General features: G+C 41.8%; 2 protein-coding genes across 3 annotated transcripts; one reads left to right on the top strand and one right to left on the bottom strand.

Moving 5' to 3' along the window:
- Window positions 1-1439: 1439 nt before the first annotated feature.
- LOC127600925 (rano class II histocompatibility antigen, A beta chain-like) lies at window positions 1440-5154 on the bottom strand. The gene is made up of 6 exons (XM_052065843.1): window positions 4773-5154; window positions 4014-4271; window positions 3052-3336; window positions 2644-2754; window positions 2215-2302; window positions 1440-1955 (listed from the first exon to the last, which is right to left on the bottom strand). Exons 1-6 carry the CDS (start codon window positions 4819-4821, stop codon window positions 1844-1846), a joined length of 903 nt encoding a protein of 300 aa, XP_051921803.1. The 5' UTR covers window positions 4822-5154; the 3' UTR covers window positions 1440-1843.
- A 1443-nt stretch (window positions 5155-6597) lies between these two features.
- fam171a1 (family with sequence similarity 171 member A1) lies at window positions 6598-25414 on the top strand. Of its 2 annotated transcripts, none has more exons than XM_052065818.1 (9): window positions 6598-7036; window positions 13627-13854; window positions 14403-14495; window positions 16799-16957; window positions 17830-18006; window positions 20879-20995; window positions 21149-21263; window positions 21999-22116; window positions 22239-25414. In XM_052065818.1, exons 1-9 carry the CDS (start codon window positions 6934-6936, stop codon window positions 23706-23708), a joined length of 2580 nt encoding a protein of 859 aa, XP_051921778.1. In that variant the 5' UTR covers window positions 6598-6933; the 3' UTR covers window positions 23709-25414. The 2 variants fall into 2 exon arrangements, with proteins under 2 accessions (XP_051921778.1, XP_051921779.1); XM_052065819.1 differs by lacking the exon at window positions 6598-7036 and adding an exon at window positions 12402-12705.

Raw genomic sequence — 25414 nt, 5'->3', positions numbered from 1 at the left:
AAAAAAAGCAATTCGAATTATTAATAGATCAAAATATACGGAACCCACAAATCCACTATTTATCAAATTAAATACGATGAAATTTTATGACCTGGTTGACTTTAAAATCGCCCAATTAATGTACAAAGCACACAATAACCTGCTCTGCCAAAACATTCAGAAGTTTTTTGAAATTCGAGAAAGCAACTATGAATTATGAGGTACCAACTTATTCAAAAAACTCAAAACAAGAACAAACATCAAGCAAAGAAGTGTATCTAGCAAAGGTGTTAATATGTGGAATAATCTCGAAACTGACCTAAAAATGAGTAAATCGCTTGCTGATTTCAAAAACAAATTCAAAAAAATAGTACAAACAACCTACATCAATCAGAGTTAAAATTATAAATTCTAAACATTAAATATAATGATAAATAAGAACTAAGTTGATAAATAGAGAAAGGTATTGAAATATCCATTATGAATACAAGAGAAAATTGACACAAGAGTGCCAGGGTGAGGATGTATATAATCCCGATACAAACCAAAAGTTGTGAAAATATCACGGTTAAGGGTAAAGTATGAGCCTTAATGGAGACTTCTTACTTTTTCTTTTCTGATTGATATAAAAATGATTTAGTAGATATAAACACATAACGGGGTAGGACTAGATAAGTTTTTTTACTTCATCCTACTCCCTTGAACATAATAACTGTGTTGAATGAAGACTGATTTTCTTTTTACTTTTTATCTACCTTATTTTCTGTCAAATTATTACTGTATATGTTTTATGTTCAATAAACAAACAAACAAACATGTAAAATCTTGCGTATTGCCCCTGGAATTCAAGTTTGATTTGTTCTTGTTTAATACTGTCTCAGAGTTTGTGTTAAAAACAAATCCCCACGGGTCAAGTCTGTGGTCACCAGTTTTGTAGCAATTATATTTTGGAGCGTGAATTCTAAATACACGACATTCTGTAGTGTGTTTAAAATACACTCACCCGCACGGAAAAAAACAGGCAAAGATAAATGATGAAGTTTCTATGCAGGATGTCAAAAAGTGAACTGAGAGAAAAGCAAAACTACTGCCACAATAGCTGAAAGGTGACACTTGGAGGCGTGGCAATTCAGGCGGTTTCTCGGGTACAGTGCTTCTAATCTGAATTTCATTTTCGGTAAATGGAACGTACCATGCAAGTGAAAAAAATTCCACCAAACCAGTTGTATCAGTTTAATCTTCTGAAGGTTTAAAGGGGTATCTCTGATAAACAAATGTGTTAATGTTTTTCTAAGTAAAATGTTGTTGGTAGCAGGGGATTGAAACATGTTTCGCAAAAAATAACACAGCCCCAATATATACTGTGTATATATATATATATATATATACAGTATATAAGAACTTTCAGAAGAATTCCCCCTCCAGAAATAGTACACATTTCTTTATCTTGTGTAATTGAAAAAAAAACAATCAAGTTTGGCATCAAAGATAATTTGACTTTGCAAATGTCAGGTTCAAAATCAAACCAAATAATGTTTTGGATTCCAGAAATTCAGGTTCAGACAAAGTACGATAACAAAACTATAACAGAAATGCGCACCAACAAAGTACAAACTGTAATTGCTGGTCACAAGGAGCCAAGAAAGAAATATGCATAAAACAAAAAGTGCTTGCAAAGGTTAAGGTAGAAGTGAACACCGAGACTACACAACGGAAATATCACAAGTCCAATCATGCGAAACCAAAGATCAAGATCGATAAAAAGGAATAATGAAAATACAAAGTTGTATGACAAAATAACAGTGACTATGTAAGCTGTAAAGAGGTCTAGAATACAACACTTGAAGGACAACAGCGACCAAGATCAATCATCCGACAACTGACTGGGCAGTTTGGCGGGGCTTAAATTCATGGCAGGCTTGATTGGTAAATGCGGAACAGGTGGGCCTGCTGGAGGGAAACGCCCTTCACTCCAGCTAGGGATGACAACATAGCAAACAGACAAACATGACAGTAAAGCGTCTTTGAATATTGTTTAAAGCGCTACACAAATAAAATGTTTGATGATGATGATTATTATTAATAAGCATTATTAAACATCAAAAACAACAATTCCAGCCGTTTTGACAGAGTGAATAAACTCATGGATTTTATTGGATTTGAAAAGAAAATTACAAGGCACAGAACAAAGAACTAAAATTGAAAAAAAATATTTAGCACTATTATTTTATTTACTCTTGGTTATAGATTTGAGTCTCAGCCTCCTCTCTCTCCCCTGACTGGACGTCTCTTCTGTCACCACTTGTCGACGCTCTCACTTGCCCTGGAAAGAAAGAAATAGAACATATCACACAGCTTCAGCTGGTGTATAATATCATTGAATAGATTTTTGTTGAAAATGGGAAAACATGACTGTTCTGTTGAATTGCCATAATTAATTGATGCAAGTGGTCTCATATACAATATTTTTTTACACAGTGTACAAGGTTGCAATTTCACATTGGTTTTTAGGAAATCCAAAAGAAAATAATGAAAATGTTAGTGCCTGGTAGCAACAAGAAATAAAAATTCTCGTCCCTTGGCCAAGTCAGTCTAAAGTATTTTAGCATTTTTTTAGCATTTTAAAATGAGCATTTTTCATCTTAATTTACATCAATCACTTACCAGGCATGTTACTTCTGTAGTAAATCAGGCCAGCAGATGAAGAAACCACACCCACAATTAGACCCATTGTTCCTAATATGAACTTATTCCTCACAGACTCTGGCATGGCCTCTGAAAATACCAGCGTAACGTTACATTATTGTATATTGAAATAGCGGGGAAAAAAGAGAGAGAGAGAAAGAGAGAGACTTGCTTTTAAACTTTACTCTGTCAATATTCAACTCACCTGGAACACCTCTCTAACCAGCCATCTGATTGGCTGAGACATATGTGTAATAGGTTAAATTAACCTTTACATGACAGCCAACTCTATTTTTATTTTTATTTTTCAGAATTGACCAGTTCAATGGCATTCAGCTTGTGTTAATTTTCGTAATCAAACCTGATATGACAAATCTATTTACATACCCCAGTCATAAATCCTCGGCTTCTCGAGGCTGGAGTGCTCCACCACGCAGCTGATTTTGTCCCAGTGCGTCGGCGTGTACTCCAAATATGAGTGCCTCTGATAGAGCCAATTGCCATTGGGTAGGGATTCGGTGGACGTCACTTTAGACGTAACCTTCTCGCCGTTCTTGAGCCATGTCACCAAGATGTCCTTTGGATAGAAATTGTACACGCTGCAGACGAGGGTCGCTGGATGCTCGCTGTCCGCCTGCGCCTCGGTTAATCGCATTCGAACCTTCGGCTCAACTGCAAAATTGTGAAAACCATCACAAGTGACAACGAAATAATGGTGAACTATGGAACTGAGACGTATCGTGGAGGAGGTGAGAGGAAGTGAAACTATGTTCGTCTCCCCTTTGCAGCTTCCACTCAGAAGACCACATGATGTGACTGTGAAGTTAAAAGTCACTTGAACCTGAGAGAGGGCATTGTTATCACACGATCACGGTTGGAGTTCACCCCAAATGTTTTTGATGAGGTTCTTTCAAGCCAGACTCATCTCAAACTTGGTGGATCTCATTTATACCTGTCAACTTTTCGGAGCGCCAACTTGTATAAACTACCAAAAAATATCCTTATAAAGAGCAAAAAATCCTTATAAATTAAAAAATCCAAAGCATTTTATATGTCAAAATAACTGCAGAAAAAACCCACGAAATTGTCAATGATATTTATTGTAAATCTGATTTACTGGAAATGAAAGCATTCGAGTAGACTAGTACCATTCTGGGCAAAAGCAAACGGAACTACCTGTTTTCAGAATCCGTATGATTTGTGCGATACGGCCATATGTGTAAGATTCACCACAAAATCCGTATCAACTATGGCTAAACCGTATGAGTTGACAGGTATGCTTATTTTGATGATTGATTGCTATGATCCAGTGCTTGTTATCATATAATCTAAAGGTTAAAACAGATCACCTTTCTTTGTTAAAGTGCTATATGCAGCCGTGATCCATGACTTGCATTGTTGTAGATGTCTTTTTTGCTCTTTCAATAAAGCGTCACTGTTGAGAATGTCTGCAATTGCCCTTCCTGACTTTGTGTGGCCAATAACCTTTCCTCCGCTGCTGTTGTATTGGAGATAAAGCATCTTGTTAAAGTAGATTTTTTCTGTTAAAATGGCATCATCACTGGACATCCCCTGGCATTGCATTTGGCCATAGCCAAATTGAGCATCTGTAACATAAAAAGAAAAAAACGCGTGCATTAAAAAATAAATAGATAAATAAAGGTGTATACTGTATTACCCCTGCGGTTGGCTGCTAACCGGTTCAGTACTCTGCCTATAACCCCCCATCCCCACCCAAAAAAGCAAGCAAATACCGGTAAATAAAAATACACACGCACACACATATATATATATATATATATATATATATATATATATATATATATATATATATATATATATATATATATATATATATATATATATATATATATACACACACACACACATACATATGCATATACATATATCCTATATAAATAAAGGATATCTTATCTTATAAAGAGCGAGAATTCAATTTTGAGTATTCCTCATGGACTTCCAGTTAGATATGTCATTGTTTATTCTGAGAGTTCATGTTTAAAAAGGCTCACTAGTGCTGGAGCAATACTGTGGCCGCTGTAGTTCCGCACAAACAATATTCTGTAGTATATTTAAAATGCACTCACCTGCATGGAAGAACACCAGGCAAAGACACAGTGATGAGAGGGTATGCATGGCGGTGTTGGAGCGACCACAATTGACTCTGAACCATCGATACCTTGGACGTTAGTAAACTGAAAGTGAAGCCGCAACGGTGTAAATAGCTTTGAATTTTGAGGCGTGTCAGTAATGCCAGTGAAAGAAATCCCACGGTGCAGTCTCGAAATTAATTCCAAATTTCAGAAAATATATGGCTTCAAATATACAAGATTGGCACACGTTTTGCAAATTTCTGGCCAGAAATACCCAATTTCATCTGGAAAATAGTTGTCATCCGGAAAGAAAGCTGTCTTACTACGCACATGAAAGTTATTTCAAGTTTCATCGTTGTCGTGCGTTGCATTTAAGTATCAATCCTTTATTTATCCACACACACAAAGACGATTGGGGTGTAGAATGTATTTATATTAAATTGGAATTGGGATTATGGGAGTAGAGTTGTGGAGGTGGTGGTAGCGGCGGGCGGCTCGCAAGGCTCAAATTGGCGACACCTTCGCGTCCCCGTTTTTTTCAGCTCTGCGCTCCGCCTTAAAAGACCGTAATTATCCGTTCTCGACTGTAGATGGCAACGTTTTCCAATGTTTTGCATGGGTAAAGGCGCTGCTTTTCTCGTGTTCCACATCAGGGGGATCAAACTCATTTTATGCGAAGACCACTGGAGATTGTGTGTCTCCACCGCATGCACTACTGTTTTCCACTAAAAAGGTCTTCAAGTATTCAAAAGACGTATAACAAATACTGTATATTCTTTTCTATCTTGATTAAAAACAGTTCAGAGAATTCACATTTTTTAAGTACGTGGGCAAGGTTGGTGACACCGGTTCTCTTTTCTCATCTCCCTCGGCATTACTAGTTGAGTAATGACATCTGCTTTCTTGAGCACTGCATTCAAGATATGTCGGGGAGGGGGGCGGGGGCTGTGCTCAATAAAAACATTCTGTCTCCTGTTTGTCTTGAATTGGCTGTTCTCGCGCACTCGGGCTGCTCGATATTGGAAAAACATTCAGTATGTGATTGTATTGAATATAGCGATATCGATATTACTGCAATATTTGACATGTATCGAATGAAGTGTCATTTTTATTATTTAATGAAAGATTTTTTTTCATGTGCCAAAATAGACATTTCAAGAAAAATCCGATTGGCAAAAAAATGTAATGTATTAAATTGAAAGAGTCCAACATTAGCGTTTACAACGCCTAATACAGTCTTACATTCACTTCGGATGATATCAATGAATTTGATGGGCTTCTATTGCCACAAAAACAAAATGGCGTTCAAATTTTCCACATGTACCAGACCCTACACTACACCGACTCTAAATTGAGAACTTTTCTAAAAAATAATATTGGTAAAAATATTACTAAATATGCCCTGCGATTGGCTGGCAACCGATTCAGGGTGTCCTCCGCCTACTGCCCGAAGACAGCTGGGATAGGCTCCAGCACCCCCCGCGACCCTCGTGAGGATGAAGCGGTACGGAAGATGAATGAATGAATGAATGAATGAATGAATGAATATTACTAAATAAAGTTGTAAGTGTCCAGGATTGGTGTGTTCAACACTAAGATAGCACACACTTGGGATGAAATCACTGATTTTCATGGGCCTCCACAACATCCACTTTAGATGAAACCACTGATGGGAGATAGAACTTCTACTTCTACCTTGTTTGAGAATTCAGAGTAAAAAGTTTTAACAGGATTTGAACGATCCCAGGATAAAAATGACGAGTGTGTAGAACACTGCGTTCTGCCAGCAAGGGGCGACGGAGTTCTTTAAACGTCAGCGAGGCTGACATCCGTTGGATGTAGCCGCCTGTTGGTGCTGTTTTTTGGGGAGGGCATGTGGCTCTGAGGCTCAGGGCTGCCTCTCTCTCTGACCCTGACTTGTCGATGAAAAAGAGAGCTAAGCAGAGGGGGTGTGGATGCGCCACGGGAGACAAAAAAAACGCTTTAATTTGGTACTGCTGATTCTGCTAAACATGGAGTGGCGCCGCCTTTACCGACTAATCGGAGAAAACGCCGAAGTGGGCGTTTGTTGAGTTTGTCAAAGCCAAAGAGATTCTGGAGCTGCTTTGCTTTTTAATTTTTTTTATTTCTTTTGCCGTTGATATTCCCATCTGCAATGATGCGGGCTTTGGAAGGTGTAGGGAGTTGGACCACCGTGCTCGTATTCTTCGTTCTCGGATTGCTCGTTTCAGAAGGCTCCAGCAAAACGTCGGAGGAAGGTAAAGACTCAGGCCGAACATCTTGGTCCACTTTGACCCTTCTAAAGAAAGCGAGTGGCTCGTAGTTTCGGAGGCTAATGGTACCGCTAGCCTGGCGGGATGCTGATAGGACGCAAACTTAGCTAGCTTATGTTAGCAAGGCTAGCTGGAGGCTGAGAAAACTTGTTCAGTTTTTGCTTCACGTCCAGCTTTGTGATCAGCCTACAAGTCATCTCCCTTTGATGGAGCGAAACTTGTAACTATGTCTATTTTGGTTTGTTTATCTATTTATTTTATTTGGGAGGCAATGACTGAGGTGTCCAATCTTATTGTGCTGATCTGAGGATGGTGACCTGCTGCTTTATTTCTTGATCAAAAGAAAGTCATGTTGTCAAAGCTTCTCATTCACCAAAATGCACTTGCAAGTTAACTCCTGCTTAGAAGATGTGGCCAATCAAATGCAACAGTTTACCTTATTTACATTTAGTTTACCATGTGATATTGCTTAAGACCCATTTTTGACATTGGAAACATGACAGACAGCAAGCGATTTCAACCGTGACCATGTGAGTAGCTGCATTTTAGTCAAAAAGTTTATAATTCTCTTGTATGAAAATATGTTGTGCTTCCTTTCTCATTCCTAAACATTCCAAGATCACTAACCACACTTCAAACCGTGTGACATCACCCTTTTCTATTGTTCAGCGATGTTTGCAGGAATGTAAACAGGACGAAGGTTTACTCTTGAAAGTAGTGAGTGATATTAAACTGATAATGAAAACGTATCGATCTAATATCAGATGGAATGATACATGCTTTTATTTTATTTTTTGGATCTAAATGCGACATCCCGGTGATCCAGTGGTAAGCGCGTCAACCTCACAGTGCAGAGGTCGTGGGTTTGATCCCGGCTCCGGCATGTTCTCCCAGTGCCTGCGTGGGTTTTCTCCGGGTACTCTGGTTTCCTCCCGCTTTCCCATAACATGCATGGCAGGCTGATTGAACACTTTTGTCCCGAGGTGTGAGTGTGAGCACGGATGATTGTTCATCTCTGTGTGCCCTGCGATTGGCTGGTAACAGGTTCAGGGTGTCCCCCGCCTACTGCCCGAAGACATCTCGCGACCCTTGTGAGGATAAAGCGAATTGGAAAATGGATGGATGGATATAAATGTTAGAAGAGGGGTGGCATGCGCGCCTCACAGTGCAGAGGTATATGGTTCGATTCTGGCCCCGGCCATGTTGTGTGGAGTTTGCATGTTCTCCCTATGCCTGCGTGGGTTTCCTCTGGGTTCTCCAGTTTCCTCACCCATTCCAAAAACATGCACGGCAGATTAATGGAACACTCTAAATGACAGGTGTCAAACTGCAGTCTTGCATGCTTTGCATCTCTCCTCGTTGCAACACACTTGATTCAAATGAACAGGATCGATAACAGGCTTCTGCAGACCTTGCTGATGAGGTGATCATTTGAATCAAGTGTGTTGCAAAAGAGTGAGATGGAAAAATGCGGGAAAATAGCCCTTGAGGACCTCAGTTTGACAACAATGCTCTAAATCGTCCTGAGGTGTGTGTGTGAGTGCGAATGGTTGTTCTTCTACGTGTGCCCTGCGATTGGCTTGCAGCAAATTCAGGTTGTACCCCGCCTACTGCCCGGAGACAGCTGGAATAGGCTCCAGCACCCTCGTGAGGATACGCGGATTTAAAAAATGGGTAGATTGATGGATTTTTAGAAGAGACTTGATCAAGTGATACTATTCAAAGAACAATAGTCAGCAACAGTATGTATGAGAAAATAAGATAAGATATCCTTTATTCGTCCCACACTGGGGAAATTTACAGCCTCCAGCAGCAAGAATGTATGTAGAAAGAAGAAAGGACAATCCTTCCAAACATTTGCTTTCATAAATTCAACCTCAAGCATGAGAATATGAATTTGGATTTAATACAAAATGCATTAAAGGACCCTGGGAAATAACCGTAACAAAGTCATTTAAAAACAATTTTACTCTTTGAAGTGCAAAATGACAATTCAAGTTGACTTCGGTACATTCAGAATATTTTTTTTTGCAGAGTCTGGAATAGTCACATTTTTGTATAGGAGTCATAATATCGGCAATTTTGGATTTAGACCGATATAATCAGAAACAGTTTTAGCTGATGTCCAACCAATATCGATATTGGATTGGAATACCCCAGTTGGGGTTCACACTGCAGCAATTTGGACACATCAGCAAATCATCAAGTGCGTTGGAAAGAAAGGTCTTTGTTCACATTTCATTTGCATTGAGTTATATGAAATTTTATTTATCAAAAGTACTAGAGGTATTGGAATTCGAGATTTGTGAGAACTCAAAGGGTGAATACTCATACCGGAATCAGTCTGGAAACAAAAATGTATCGAACATCTCTGAGTTTTACCCTTCACTAAATATCTCAATCAGTGTACCGCTACCCATAACAGGTATGTCGTATCATCTGTAACACAATGACTTCTGCAAACAGTTGATGGGTTCTTGCTAGGACGTGAACAACCAATCAAATCATGTCACCAGTTGGATATCCGTCACCAGATGTTGGTGTAAACATAATTTAAGGTCATCTAAGTGACATGTCCAAAAGTCACAACGTTTCACAAATTCTTCTGTTTAATATGAATAACAAAGTGGAATGTATTCGGGCTAGAGGAAGAAGGGACACTCAATCACCTGGCCTGATGATGTAAGCACACCACCCTGTCCCCTGCTGAGTTAATGGGATCAACCATCTGTCCTTTCTTTTAATCCTAATGAGGAAAACAATCTCTACTATTTGTCCTTTCTCTGTGCTATAACTGATAGCGTGGTCGCAACATATAAAAAAAAAGTGACCTGTGAAAACTATTTTTGTAAATAATGCCTTGATTGATAATCCTGTACTCTCACGTCCAAGGTAATTGGGTGATTGAACAGGCAATCGCACGCATTAAAATTCATTGAACACCTAGAATGGATGACAAGCCACACCAATGTTAGCTCTGACGGGTGAGGCTTGTGGTAGTAGAGGTACTATATTTGATTGCATTTGTTTAGAAAAAAAAACTATATGGTTGAAATCATCACTTTGGTTGATAATTTACATTATGGTGCCTTCCTCAAAACAGTCCAGCGAACATTTTAGCCAACTAAAATTTGATCTCTTACTATCTACTTCATAACATTTTGTTTTATAGTTTAGAAATGAAGCCTATGTAGCCTAATAATTCTTCTTTTTTTTTTAAACTGTATTTGAAGTTGATGTTAGAACTAGTGCTGGGTGTCATATCATATGATCGAGAGCTGAACATTCTCAAGTATTAACATAAAAATTAGGGTGATATCAGTCATGTGACCTTCCATGTTTGCGACAGCCATGTGCTATCAGTACACATATATTGCGTATTACAACATTATGTGACCATATTTATAATTTCACAATTGGCAGACAGTGGATAACTTGCCGGTACTTTCAGTGAAGCCACACTTTCGTCATGATTATCCCCCCACGTCCTTTTTCCAGAGCAACTTGCATGTTCTTTTTGTGGATTAAAAACAAAAAAATCATACAATGCAACATATTGTATTGGGAGCTTCAAAACGTGATCCATGCTTGCATAGTTCATATCGCTTGGAGTCCAACATATGACATCACCATGTAATGCACCAACGCAAACACAACCATTGTCATTGGCGAAGGGGAGATCACCCCCGCAGCCTCCAAGTCACACAACACATCCATCCATTTTCTAAACTGCTTATCCTCACTAGATTTGTCCATGGGCAAATTGTTAAACAACAACACACATGTTAATACAGTTAGCAAACAAGCAAATATATGTTGTAGCTTAACATTTTTTGTCACTAAAGCACAGTTGCAGTACAATGTTAATATCATTATTTTTAATTTATTGCGCGCTCTCCTAATTTGAACATTAGAACAGGGACAGAATATTCCTTTTGCTTCAGCTTGTATGATCATAGCAAGGTCAATGGGCGTGCAGGACAACTTCAGGCAGAGTAGGGTGGTTTGTTTGTGTTAGCCGTTTGGCTTGACACAGTCAGCTTTGTTGTACAAAAAAAAAGTTGGCTCGGCCGCTTTAAAGGCAGCAACTTCACCAATTGTAAACTTTGGAATCCGGGACAGGCTTAAACTGGAAACAGATTAAAACGAACTATGTTGTCTTGGCAGTTCATTTGCATGACAGCTGCTTTACTGAGCTTGAAAGTGTGAAACTTTTGAAAACAGTTACCAAAGTCTCCATTCACATATCACAGACACCAATTTATGGTGTTTTCAGTTGTTTTTGTAAATAAGTTTTTTCCGCACTATAAGGTGCACTCAAAAGCATTCAATATTGTATTGTATTCCCTTTAACATAGCTCCATCTAGTGGATGCATAATGCCACCATTGTAGCTTCTATTCTGTGCGCCCTATATATGAAAACTGTTTTAAAATAGGCCATTTATTGAAGGTGCACCTTATAGTGCGGAAAATGCGGTACATTAATGACGAGGGGTTCCTCGGTTTACGACAAAGTTCAGTTCCTTCAGTAATGATGTCACCCAAAATTGTAAGAACTCGCGGTATAAACCACTGCGAGCTCTAATCTATTCTAGCGGAGTAGTTACACAAGTCATGATTCTATTTACTTGAATGAATACCACATCCAGGCCACACATATAAAACAGTAAGTATGCCAGTAAATGCTTATGTCAAACTCTTTCTGCCACTCTTTCTCCCCATGTGTCCCTCATTTTCTTTTGTACTCTTAAACAAACACGCATTGCCATCTTGCAGCTCTTGCCGTTTGTTCCATGTGATAATTGGACAGTCTTTCTATGATGTTTTTCTCCATATGGTGCTCAAATCCACAATGATATGGAGTGGGCAAGGTCTTCTGCTTTGTAGTTGGTCTTCGGGCTTCCTTTTCCCCCCATGACAGAACACAGAGGCGATGCTTAGCTTGTTTAACAATGATGTCACCCCATTGCTGATTTATTGAATGAGAACTGGGAGGGGTGTGTTGCATTTGTGAGTTCTTGCCTGTCATTCCGGGCTCTCCCAGGGGAGTGTTTTTTAAAGTGAGTGCAGCTGGTACCCCTAACAAGTGATCACTGGGAATGGAACAGGAAGTGATGTCGTGACACTCACCAAGTGGAGATGCAGTTTGGAGTTTCCAGCGCTCTCTTTGTGCTCTTCCAAGCCTCTGCCATGCTTGCTTAAATGTAAGAGAGGGAAGAATGGAGGGAAAGGTCAAAAAGTGGGCACAGGGGACTTGATCTTCCCTCCACACCTCTGGCAAAGTTGTCAGGCTTTTAGTTTGCCCAATCTCAGTGTGGAGAAACTTGATCTCAACAAATACTGTATATGATTTTGAGCAGCTCTGTTTTTAGGCCCAGAGTGGACTCTGGTTGAACTCACACAAACATTGTCAGAGTGGTTAACTGTTCCACCGTGGGATCTTGGAACGGGGGAGGGGCGTTCATCCAGAGTTTGTGTACATAGTGCGGAAGGTGAGCTCACAAGAAACGGACAAAATTCAGATGTGCTTTAGTATGGGGGAGGTATGCATGATTAGGGTCAGGGAGTGGAAAAACCTTTCAGTCTAATTGAAAGGTTACCATGGGTCAATCAGCAGCCAATGATCAAACAAGCGCTACCAAAGAAAATAGAGGTGTGTTCTGCTCTACATGTTTTTTAATTTATCTGAAATAATATTCACTATTTTAATGCCAATGTTTAATATTCTTGAGGATAAAAAATGCTCTTAAAAAGAATATGCACATTTTTAAATGTGCTAACAATATCAGCAGCATTAAAAAATACATCAATACTGTTTGTCATGATAGTTTTCAGGAAATTATATGCTCATAAAGGGGTCATTGAGAAAGGCCGAGCTGAGTGATCTATGGTCATCGGATATGGAGTGAAACTCTGACACTGAGCACTGCAAGTACTTTTTAGTAAGTTATGTTAAGAAAAAAAAAATATATATATATATACACTGTATATACTGTATATATTTTAACGGTAGATTACATTTTAATAATTCTTAAAGAATTTAAGAATTCAGTTTTAATAACAAACTGTGGGAGAAGTAAGGCTCTGGTATTTAAAAAAAAAAGCTTTTCTTAAATTGTCTCTGGATAACAAATGGAGGGATATATTGTATTCGCCACAATAAACGGGTTCACTGTATTGTCTTTAGGCCTCGATTCCATATGTTAAGCTCCCTCGAGAGCGATGACAGTCTGAGACATGTGTTGCTAAGATTTTATTTCATACATTAACTGCTTTTTCTGAGTGATGTTTTTGTTTTTGTGTGCAGCGGTTCATGTTTGATGAAGGGAAACGGTCCATTGTTTTTGAGAGGAAGTTACTTTGGTCGGAATCCAGGAAATTGTCACCAGGTTGAGTTGTGGAATGCATTCTCTGCAGACTGGAAGCAAAGGGCAGGACAACCAACCAAACTTCTGTCTAAGTCATTGATTTCATGCTATTAACATGTAGTACAGCATTTGTATATCATTTGCGCCTTGTGATGACTCTAGTAACAAAAAGACATGCAATCTGATTAGTCGTCTTGTGTTCGCAGAAGTGACTCTGAAGGTCCGCCTCAGCGATGCCAGCACTCACCAGCCTCTGGACGGAGCATCCATACAGCTCTTTGCCAACCACACTTTGGTAACCACGGAAACCTCACTGGCAGACGGCAACGTTTACCTGCGCTTCCCATACCGCCTGGGCACCCCGCTGGTCATCACCGCAACCAAACACGGATACGTTCCAAACTCCGTGCCGTGGACGCCCTCCCGCCTCCCTAGTACGTGTCAAATATAGCAGACCGGTTTCTTGCTCACCACCGCATGTGCTGCCAGTTGAATGTGTGGGTTCATACCAGGTGTGTAAGCTAACGAGTGGCCCACTTCATGGCTAATTTATTCTACTCCCTGCCAAAAAGCTAGTGAGGGGAGTTGCTTAACCTTTCACAGACACGCGCTCATCTCCCAAAGGGGTCGCCGTGCGATAGCATGCGCGAGTTAAAGTGCTTTGTGGTAGGGAATAGGGGTGTGTGGTGGTAGCGGTGATGGTGCTGGGGGGTGTTATAAACCAACGGGAACGCCAGCCAATTGGTTTATCACGCTTACCAGTTAGGAACAATGGAGGAGTGAAAGGAAGGAAGGCAGAGGAACACAAGAAGTGCAGTTTGCCGAGTCAGGCTTGTGTCCTGTGCTGCTGCAGACAGGAAGCAGGCTTAATTAAAAATGTACGAAGTTGCTTTAATGACTTGTTATGGCTGATAGTAATCAGTGAGTTATAGTCAGGTAGAAGCAGTTAATGCATTCTGTACACTTGTTGTCCATCTTCCAGTGTTTTCCTCCATTAGCCTGAATCTTCTACCAGAGAGAGCCGCTACTCTGACAGTCTATGAAGATGTGGTGGAGATCGTGTCGGATTTTCAAGGTAAATCAAGCGCCATTTTGGGTTTTCCAACCAACCCGATGTCTTGTTGAGTGTAAGTAAAGTAGTTTCTGGGAGTTTGCAGGTATAAATATTGCGACCTTTCATACTGTCCTGACTGAGTTTTTCAAATACCAGCTGTCATTCAGTCGTTTTATTTACCGTGTTTTCACGACCATATGGCATACCGTATTAAAAGGCGTAGTGTCATTTACTGGTGCCATTTCTGTCTTTAACTCATACACAAAACTCTTTGTATTATTGGACGCAGGCATGGTATAATGTACGCTATCTTAAAAAATACGGTAACATGCATGCACACTAGCATAATTTGTAGCTTGGTAGTTAAACTGTGCTTTGTAAGTGTGTCTCTTCATAGATGCCAATTTAGGAATGTTGTTTTGCACAATGCACGTACCAGATACTATATATATATATACTGTGTATACATCTACTGTGGGCGAGCCTTCAGCGTCCTCTTTCACGCCCGCCCTTCCAAGTTTAACGTCTGCACGCTGTCCTAAATTAAGTCCGCCTTTCCTCCATATAAGCAGCGTGTCTGCACAACGTCAGTCAGTCAAGCGGGCCCCTCATCGAAGTCAAACAACAGCAGATTTTGGAACTCTTACACAAGGCGATCCGAGTTATTAGTCACTCTGTCCATTTTGGAGAAAATTTAAGACTTTCAATGAGCCGTTGGTTGTGAAATAGTTTTTTTTTCTTTAGGTTGTGGGCAAAAATTAAATATAAAAGTGTTGCCTGTTCAAAGTGAGCTCAACCTAAGTAACTTCACAACAATACTTCAAAAAAGCTGTTTAATGCCGCCCCAATTGACGTTTTCGTGTCAAAGTAAACTTAACGAAGAGAACTACACACTATATCAGTTTTAACTTGGACAAAGCCCGCTTTGCCCAATGCTAGCAAACAATGCAAAACACCATAGACGGGATAACAAACAGCATCTGTGCTGTTTGTTATCTGTGCTGTCTTATAAATCATTAAACAGAAGATATTTCAGCAAGAATGTCCATATCATGTCAATATCAACACAGCTAGATGGATCATATAATACAACTCTGAGCCATATATTCTTTATCCTCTGCGAAAAATAACGAACATTAATGCAGCTTACTGAGTCGCTTGCACATGAAACTATTATTTGTTTTTGTCCACATGAGTGTATTACATTGACCGTAACATTGCCTATTGCCTATTACTGGGACTCTTGTCAAGACGGGTCTCAAGTGTTCAGTATTTCATTTTTAAGTCCCGCCCCGCTCTGCAAACAAATAATGTCATTACCATTTGAATATGTGTGCAATTGTATTAGAAGGGGGTTTTTCAATCAGACAAGATCAAATTATTTGTCTTTTGTTTGCTGACTATTTTGTATTTTTGAACTGACAAGGGAGTCATTTAAAGCATGGACTTCACAGATGCACAATAAGTGTACAGACACCATTAACATGTAAACTGTTGCCCGCAGGGTAGTTTATGTCCTGTCTGAGACGCTTCTAAATGTTTGTCTCGACAAGGCGAGCCCTGGGGAGAGTTAAACCTTGGCGTGTGGCACAAGAGGGAAAAAAAGAATGAAATGGAGGGAGGGGGGGAGGGGGAAAGGGGGAAGATGATCCAATCTGTGCTGCAAAGTGGGGATATGGGTGGAGCAGGTTGAGAAAACTGGGGGATGGGTAAAAGTGTCCAACAGAAGGAGGAACACGAGGGGGTGTGGGGAGCAGGAGTTGAAGAAGGGAATGCAAAATGAAAAGAAACAAGGTTTTTTCTTTATAGACAGACCAGGTCACAGAATGTAACCGCAACCTATATTTGATTTCAAATGTGCAGTCCAGAATCATCACCTAAAAAAAAAAATACCAGCACTCTTTCACAGCTGGATGCATGTGCTCACAGCTCAGGAATGTCCTGTCGGACCACAGTGATATCACTTTGCCAAGCCAGACAGCAGTTTACTATTTCTGCTATGTATAAAATCTTATTGATATTCATTTAACAGATGCAAGACATGGCGACAGAACAAATAATTGCTTTATTGTTGGAGTGATCAATGTCCTGATGTAAAGTAAAAAAAAACAATACGAACAATTGATGTTTAAAAAAAACCAACTCCATGGGGCGCAAATGATAACGCAAAATGGGCAATGAAAACACAAAACCCCGTGTTCAGTGTATAAATAAGAGCTAATAAAATGTTATATTGGGAAATGGATAGACCGGCTTCTTCTAATGTGTTTTTGTCCCCCCCCCTAAACAAGTGTATGACATCAGTATTCGTGTCCCCCTGCAAGGATTTAGGCGCCAGCCCAGTGTTCATTTCCAGCGTCGAACCTTGACTCTTCCTGTCAACACTTCCTATGCCAATTTGACCGCACTACTCACGGTGGCCGACTCCCCATCGGAGATCCAGCACTTTCCCTACCTGCGGGTCCCTGCCGACAACGGCACTGGTAAGTGCTACAGACCGAGAGGGTCAAAAAGAGGATTATGACAAAATGGAGTGCTGCTGAGTGGGAGTAAGAGTGGGAGTTGAGTTGGGAAGTAGAGGGGAGAGGCGAGATAGTAGCATCTAGTCTATAAGACCCTCTGAAACACAATATCCCCTGTGTGCTTGCTTCAATTCATCATCAGCCTCATGCCTGCAGAAACCGCGTATCGTTTCCATTTTCAATTGCAAATGTAAAAAAAAGGAAGTACGGTAACTTATTTTGTTCTTTGTACATCTTTTCCGGAATTAAATTGTAAGCTGAGATCAGAAATATAAATTCGGCAAATTTGTCTCAACCGGACATGTTTATGTGACGCTGACATTTGGTAATAAAACATGCATTAGTTTGTAAGCCAGCACAATCCGTCAAGCCAGACATGTACACAAAGTTCCATGTGAATAGTTGCACAATGTTTGAAAGAAAAAAGATGTATTTATTTATTTTTAATTCATGTGATTTGCTCCAAGTATACTCGTCCGCGTTGTGTTTCATATGAGCGAGAATGAGTTGGAAACAGTTTTGAAAGCATATCTTGCATGTATCTAAGTCCATTTGTAGTCATCCTGGTCATTGTTATCTGCAAAGGTTGAAAAGTGTGCGTGTGCTTCTTTCTCCTTCTGCTTAAATAGCCTTCAAAAGACACCCCACTCCCTACAAGCAGACATACTTACGCTTTGTGACACTTCAACATCACATTTTTTTCCCCACTCTTCGCCTTCTTTCCTGCCCTTCCCTTGTTTTCTTTCCTGTCCGTCTTACCCTTCTGACATCTCTCCTTTATCCACGTTGCTTTATGTTACGAAACCCCCACCTCACCCTATCCCGCCTCACAGGAGCAGAGAAGCGGCTAGAGCTGACTCCTGTGGCGGCCGTCTCCGTCCACCTATTGGCCAGCGACGGGCTGGAGCTGCAGGTGAATGAGCCAATCACAGTCTCCGTTCCCCTGCCTGCAGACTGTGGCCTGAAGGAAAATGATCACGTCTCCGCTTGGCGATTTGACCCACGTTCGGGTATGTCCCGACAGAAACACACACGCACCGATGGAAGCTTTCTGCTGTTCCAAGCACGAGGTCGGATGTCTTGTATAGATTTTTCAGAAATAAATATCCGCATCCTCCCTGAAAGCATTGCATTGTAGACATGTTTATTTTAATTACTGTCAAGGCTGATTTAGTCAGTCAACTGGAAAAGCAGGAAAATGCAAATCACATGCTTGTACTCTGCGACCAAATCACAGACTGGCGGTGAGGTGGAGCAATGCATTTTTGCGGATTGCTGTGATGCATTAATCATTGCCTTTGAAGTGCTATAATATAGCATATATAAAGTAATTGCTCCATCACTGCGGTATAACCTTTGAACGTTATGGGAGGTGTGGGGCGGGGCCGGGGGTGGGGAGCAAAATAATGGCGCTCCTGTTTCAAACCAGTGACAAGTCAATAAACTTTGAAGAAATTTGTAGTTGTAAAATGCGATTGATTGTGATTAATTATGAAACATTTTGCGATTAATTGGCTTTAAAAAAAATCCCACTTCAACTTCTTTTTAACTGCCTAAACTGTATCTTGTTTGGCATATAATTTATGTTCTCTGCTTCACACTTTATTTATACACACAGACTTTATTTGGAATGTTGCTGCTTCAGGACATACGTTTGTTTATTAGTGTCACAGAATAACAAAAATGATTCCCTTTTTAACCAGTGAATGTTGAAAATGATCAATTGTGGGTGTGCCTCTTCACAATAGGCTGATGTTGCTTTGCATGTTTCGCTCCTCTTATTAATGTCTGTCAGCTTGGTATCACTTAAGCCGTATCATACCGAGCAGCCATATCTCAAATCTGACTGCACAAGGCAAGTTTATGCAAACACAGCCCAAGCCCCCTCAGCCCCACACATTAGTTTTCAGCAGTCCCTGCAGTGTGACACACCAGCACATGCTGGTCAGAGAGTCAATTATGACATCACATTTTGAGTCAGACATGTCTGCAATGCTTAGCCTAAGCTTGAAAACTCAACAGCTCCCACAACTCTTGTTGCAGAACATTATAATCTACAAAGGACGCTGCTTACACACTATAGATCGGTGTTTGCATAGTGCACCTTAGCAAATAGGGCTGGCTGGGGCATTTATTTACTCAACTGCAGATGGAGAGGGGGAGTCATCTGATGGGGGAGGCCTTTATTTGTACAATTTATGTCAAGTGAAACGTTATTGAAAACCAAACAAAAAGGGCAGTTGCAGTGAAATTCGGCAAAAAACAAACAAACAAAAAAACACTAACTCAAGCAGACTGGGTGGAACAAAAATGTCACGTGGCTACCCAGAGCATAAACATGGATGCAGACAGTCACCTAAAATAGTCCAGATAAAAGGTGTCTGTTTGATAATGTTTAGGCAATACATTGCGAACTTTAATTCAACTGTGTGCTGCTGTTTTGGTCAGCAACTTGGTTCAAATGCATTCAGCTGGCATTAATAAATAAGTAAACAATATAATGTCCATGTGTGAACAATGGTGTCTGGTAACAGAGAAAATTCCCGTTAATGGCTGACTTTTCCCCGAATAGGAAATGAGAAGCATCTGCATCTCAAATTCTTGCTCTGGGGTTAAAGCATAAAAAACAGCCTAATAAAGGCTCGTTGGGTCACTCGCATGTCAAGGCACCTCCGTGTGATACTGTTTCAACCATTTCATAGGGAAATTATAGATGTTAGTCTTTATTCTAACATCTGAGGATCCCATGGCTTTTTCGTTTCAAAGATCCAACGCTTCAAAAGGCACTTTGTTAAAATGGCAAAGAACACATGCACGTTTGTAGCCTACGCACATGCTTGCAGTATTTCCACAACAGAAGCCATCCCGAGACCCCTCCGTGGGCTTACATCCCTCGTTCCCTAGCAACCGCGCCAAATAAATAACAAAACAAGAGTCACTTGACACCTGATTGAGTTTCGCCGAGCAACTATGCGCCTGTTTGTGGTAATGCATCGGTTGAAATGGGGACATAAAGGAAACACGGTTTAGACGGTTGGAGGAATACAAGAGAACGGTAAAAGGTTCCCAACACACACACACACACACACACACACTTAATCACTTGAAAACCTGTTTGTCTAGTGCTGCAGCCCAGCCTCTGTTTATTAATAGATCCGGCAAGCATGCACTTAGCTGACCACGTGTTGTAAAGAAACATGGCACCAAGAATCTTTGATATTAACCAAGTGAGGCAGGCAAGGGAAGCCTCCTCCGTGGAAACGAATCAGACAGAACCAGGGTGAGTGCGGGCAGGGCTGGTCACATGACTCAGTTATTGGTGCGTGTGTGTGTGTGTTTTGCTGAAGGTGCTGAGTCACATAGTATCTCCCTTTTCTTCTCGCCATTATCTCTACTTCCATTTGTCCCCTTTTGGTCTTGCCCCCCCTTTGCTATGTTTTGGAAATTTCTCTATCCTCTTTGATTTCCTCTCTCCTGAGACATCAATGAGTGCTGGTGTTTCCTAATATTCCAACAAACACAGATTGTCGCTAATTGTTCCTCTTTTTTCCATCTTGTTCAAATGACTTGTTATGCATGATGCACAATATATATAATATATATGGGAAGCCATCATCCTTTGCCAGCTTTGCCAGCTGAAGCTTTGCAGGCTTTTTGACTCCCTGACTTTTAGTAGGATACTGCCTCCCTGTGGGGATGTAGTGCCACGGTAACGTCCTCAACAAGGTTTCAATGAGCATTTCTTGCACATACTCTCCCATTTGAGTATTGGTCCTTGAAATGTGTCAATGGATCCATGTGTAATGGTCTTAAAGGTATTTCCAGTGCATGGGAACTGATGATAAAATACTCTCCAAGATGTAATCATGTGCGTTTGTGCAGGTTCCTGGATTAAGAGCAGTTGGGGCCACGTTCAGAGGGAGAACAACCAACTTATCCTGACCTACATCGCTCCTCAGCTGGGATACTGGGTGGCCGCCACGTTGCCACCTAAGTCAGGTAAGAGTCACTGTGGTTTGACACATATTATACCTCAGATCGTATAATTCAAAAATTTCCTCCCAACATTGATTTAGAAACCGGTTTTATACTTAGCCATGTTGTTTTGGAATTTTCTGTTTACTTCATGGTTGCCTCTTGTCCTTCCAATAGGTCTACTGGTTGTGAAAGACATCAGCATGTACCACACTATGTTTCTACTGGCCATTCTTGGAGGCATGGCACTCATTCTGCTGTGTTTGCTCTGCGTCCTCCTGTACTACTGCAGGTTTGTCTTCTTAACCTCTGCTACATTTTTTTGATTTTCAAGACGTTTATCTGTCCCTGTGATAGACACTTTGCCCTGTTTTATTACCGAGTGCCCCACTGTGAGCAGTCACCTTCCCATAGTGGAGGGGATTGTGTATCCATCCCAATGATCCTAGGAGCTAAGTTGTCTGAGGCTTTATACCACTGGCAGAGTCACCAATGGCAAACAGGTCCTCACTGAAGGACCAGACAAAGCAAGGCTGAAACGGACCCCTATGATGAGTAAAATATATGGACCTCGAATATAAGGCCTGGGAAGTTCTGCCTTGCAACTGCGAGTCTCATATTGATTTTTTCGGCCATGTTTTACAATGATTAGCCACTTTCAAAACATGGCATGCGTTTTGTGACTGCTTGGCTGTGTTGTTTCTTAAAACGCATGTTCTCGCCGGGCCTCCGTGGGTTTTCTCCGGGTGCTCCGGTTTCCTCCCGTATTCCAAAAACATGCATGGCAGGCTGATTGGACGCTCTAAATTGTCCCTAGGTGTGAATGTGAGCGTGGATGGTTGTTCGTCTCTGTGTGCCCTGCGATTGGCTGGCAACTGATTCAGGGTGTCCCCCGCCTACTGCCCGAAGACGGCTGGGATAGGCTCCAGCACCCCCGCGACCCTGGTGAGGATTAAGCGGTTTGGAAAATGGATGGATAATCACGTATCATGAACCAGTTCCTGTTTTCTGTGTCTGTGTTGAGCAGACGCCGTTGTTTGAAACCTCGGAGCTCTCACCGTAAGCTCACGCTGTCCTCCGGTTTGGACGGCAACAAGAGGGATCAAGCGACCTCCATGTCCCACCTCAACCTCATCAGCAACGAGGTTGGTATTTGGACTCCTCTGCTAGGTTGTCCTCACTCTATCTTTAGCAGGGAATTCAGGTTGGGATTTTAAATATAGTCTAATTCATCTCCAATTTGCATGTTGACTATTTTTCTCCTCAGGTGCAGTTGGAGCTTGTTTCCACAGCGACAGAGGCTGACATGACCACACCGATGCTGAAGCCGTCCTCCTACGAGCCCGGTGACGATCCCCACACGCACAACCTGATCCAGCACAGCAAGCACAGCCGTTCTTCGCTGGGCAACAGCCATCACGGCTCATCCCTCGGCAATCTGACACCTCGCAGTAGAGACTACCGTCAGTCGGCCGAGACTATGCAGTTCAAGTCGGCCATATCGAGCGGAACCGACCGAGGGTACCGTCAGTCGTATGTCTCCGTCTGCTCGTCCGGCAACCTCATATCCGACAGACTATCACTAGCCAAGCACGACCAATTATCAGAACATCAACTGAGCGGTGTTGTCATCTCCCCTTCTTCCCCCCCTCACTCCCCCTCCAGAGGGGAGGGAAGTGAGAGCAGAGCCCCTGAATACCCTCTCTCCCGCTCCGTTGACCACCTGGAGCGGCCCCCCTCGCTCGCCCGGCCGGGCCAGCTGCTGTGCTGCGCCTCCGTCGACCTGCTAAGTGGTAGTGAAACCTACCCGAGAGTGCGGCCCACACTGGTCATCCCCGCTCACTACATGCGCCTGCCTGGGGAGCACCCCCTGTCGGGTCAGGCCCTCCTGCTGCAGACGGACGAGCAGAGTGACCTGGAGACCATCCAGGCTGAGCTCAATGCCTCACAGTCCTCAGGACAAACCCCCAAAGACTGCGTGCCATGCCCTGCCAAGCAGGATGAAGAAGAGAAGCTGGTGTCCATTCCAGGAGCGCTCGGAGAAACGGGTCTGGTGGAGATAAATAGCGAAGACACCCTATTGGCGGAAAAGACGTTAATGGAGCTCAGAGGAGGCAAGCCTCTGCCACACCCAAGAGCCTGGTTCGTCTCACTGGACGGCCGCTCTAACGCTCACATCCGCCATTCCTACATTGACCTCCAGCGGGCTGGTTGCCACAGTAACGCCACAAGCGCAGGAGGCCCACAAGGCAGCGGGCGGAGGCATGGCAGCGGCAACGATGCCAGCTTAGACTCCGGCGTGGACCTGAATGAGCCCAGAGCTGGTCATAGGGTACGGGATGTGGAGCAGGAGGAGCAAGAAATGGAAAAGGAGACGTCCAAGAGCACAACACCAACCACAGCCTTCACTCAGCTGGTGTACGTGGACGATCTGGAGGGGACGGGCAGAAAGGAGCCCTTCAAGTACAACTCCCGTGACAGCAATTTGGGGTCCATCCAGTCTGTCAAGGGAGAAGCTGAGAGCGTACAAATCCACACGGAACCACCATCAGTTTCTTCCCCCTCACCCGCTTCTCCTCCCATGACGCAGCCCGACTATGGCGTGACTCTCAGGAACGACTGCACGCTGCTGTCTGCCTCCCCAGAGGATGACGCACCACCTGAAGATGGAGAGGAGAAGAAGAGTCCCTGGCAGAGGAGGGAAGAGCGACCCCTGCTGGCCTTCAATATGAAGTAAATTCTCTGGCGACTACATGAGCAGAACATCCCCGTTGAATCTTTACATAGCACTGACATTGATCCACTACTTAAAAAAAGTTTGGGATCTTGGGCTTTGAGGTGAGATTTCAGGATGTATCTGAACTGCATTATAGCCATTATCCAACCATTGTCTGTGCACTTAATCCGAGACTCTCTACAAGTTTAAAGGCAGTAATGCATATTCGGATCATCTTGAAAGTTCACCCAAAAATCCAATATCCTTAACTTTTTGGGCATGGTGTACTTCAGCACTGGGATCGAGCAAAGAAAGGGACAACTCTGAACTTTTATAAACGTTTATATGACAATGACCACTGTCATCCTCCATAACACCCCTGCCCTCATCTGTGTAAACGCACCACTAACAAGCTGGAAGTAGACTTGCCTGAAGGACTCTGGAGGTTCTTTTTTTTTTCCGATGCAAAACAAATATGTTGGGTTTTTTTCCCCTCTTCGAGCTGTAGTACAGCCAATAGATTGGTCAAGGAATACAGGAACCTTTTTCCTTAAGCCATATTGGCCTCGGACCACTGACCATAAAAGCACTCCATTCCCACTCCTCAGTATTTTTCTCCCCGAGTGCTTTTGGGTGTACAACAACTAGTCACTCCAACACAATTTATCCCTTGAGAGACGTTTGTTAAAAGACCAGTTTATCAGGTCACAAGGATGTTATCCCTTGACTACACAAAAAACACAACTATTATTGTTGTGTAATCAGATAATGTGACACACCACCCAGTTGGAGTGTAAGGATGTAATACCACTACAAGTTAGGCCTCCAGCAATGATACTGTTTATACTATGAAGGGTTTTTGTACGAGTTGAATCACTGACTGGCATATGTTGCTCTAAAGGCTATGCATCACTTTTAGACGCCTGCTTGAGATGCCTTTTTTTGTTTGTTTGTTTGTTTGTTTTAACACTATTATTTTGATTGCCAATGTGAAGTATTTTAACCCGATGAGGCTACTTCCTCTTCAAATATGTTAAGGGCTTTTCTTCTTCGCCTGCCTTATTCTTTGTTTTTAGTTATGTGTCTTTATTTTAACTGAAACCAAACCGTTTCCGTTTGCAGTATTTTTTTGCCTTTGGTTCCCAATTTTCCAAGTGCCTTTTCCTTAAGATGCACAATATCCTGAAAGGATCACTACATTTATTTCTCACCTTCTTTTGCCTTTGTTCTGCCTTTTCTTCTCTACCTCAGCCGTCATTCTCGTTCCCGCTTGTGACCAAAAGTATGCAGTAAATGTCTTGTTACTACACTGCACAGAGCTCACAATATTCTGCAAGCCCATCGAGAAGCACTGAGATGGTTTGCAGCACAGCAGGGAATGGATAAAAAAAGCGAGCGTAGGCCAAGGGAACAGGTTACTTTTGCGCATTTGGAGTGAGCATTTGTTTTAAAATGTATTTTTCTGAGTGAGGCATGTTTTTTTTTATGACCTACTGTATACTTATGAGAGTGCTGGGAAATAATCAAATCCACTCGGGTTTCATATAGTCATCACAGTCATATTAAATCTTTTTCATTGTTTATTTCTTCTTGCACATTGAAATATTGCAAGTTTGTTTTCTGGGCAACCTTCAGTGTTTGAGCAAAGTTGCAGTACAATTCGTGTGTACATTGCTCGTTTGCAATATATATCTGAAGTTATTCTGAATAAACAACCAGATGAACAA

Source organism: Hippocampus zosterae, chromosome 5, assembly GCF_025434085.1.
Source record: "Hippocampus zosterae strain Florida chromosome 5, ASM2543408v3, whole genome shotgun sequence".
Lineage (NCBI taxonomy): Eukaryota > Metazoa > Chordata > Actinopteri > Syngnathiformes > Syngnathidae > Hippocampus > Hippocampus zosterae.
This window is presented reverse-complemented; position numbering and strand designations above follow the sequence as displayed.

Coding starts and splice junctions, on each gene's coding strand:
- LOC127600925 (XM_052065843.1), bottom strand. CDS start 4,821: ATGCATACCCTCTCATCACTGTGTCTTTGCCTGGTGTTCTTCCATGCA. Junction 2,755..3,051: donor GCCGAGGATTTATGACTGGG/GTATGTAAATAG, acceptor TGGTATTTTCAG/AGGCCATGCCAGAGTCTGTG. Junction 2,303..2,643: donor CTACAGAAGTAACATGCCTG/GTAAGTGATTGA, acceptor CTTTCTTTCCAG/GGCAAGTGAGAGCGTCGACA.
- fam171a1 (XM_052065818.1), top strand. CDS start 6,934: ATGATGCGGGCTTTGGAAGGTGTAGGGAGTTGGACCACCGTGCTCGTA. Junction 13,855..14,402: donor GACGCCCTCCCGCCTCCCTA/GTACGTGTCAAA, acceptor TCCATCTTCCAG/TGTTTTCCTCCATTAGCCTG. Junction 20,996..21,148: donor CACGTTGCCACCTAAGTCAG/GTAAGAGTCACT, acceptor TCCTTCCAATAG/GTCTACTGGTTGTGAAAGAC.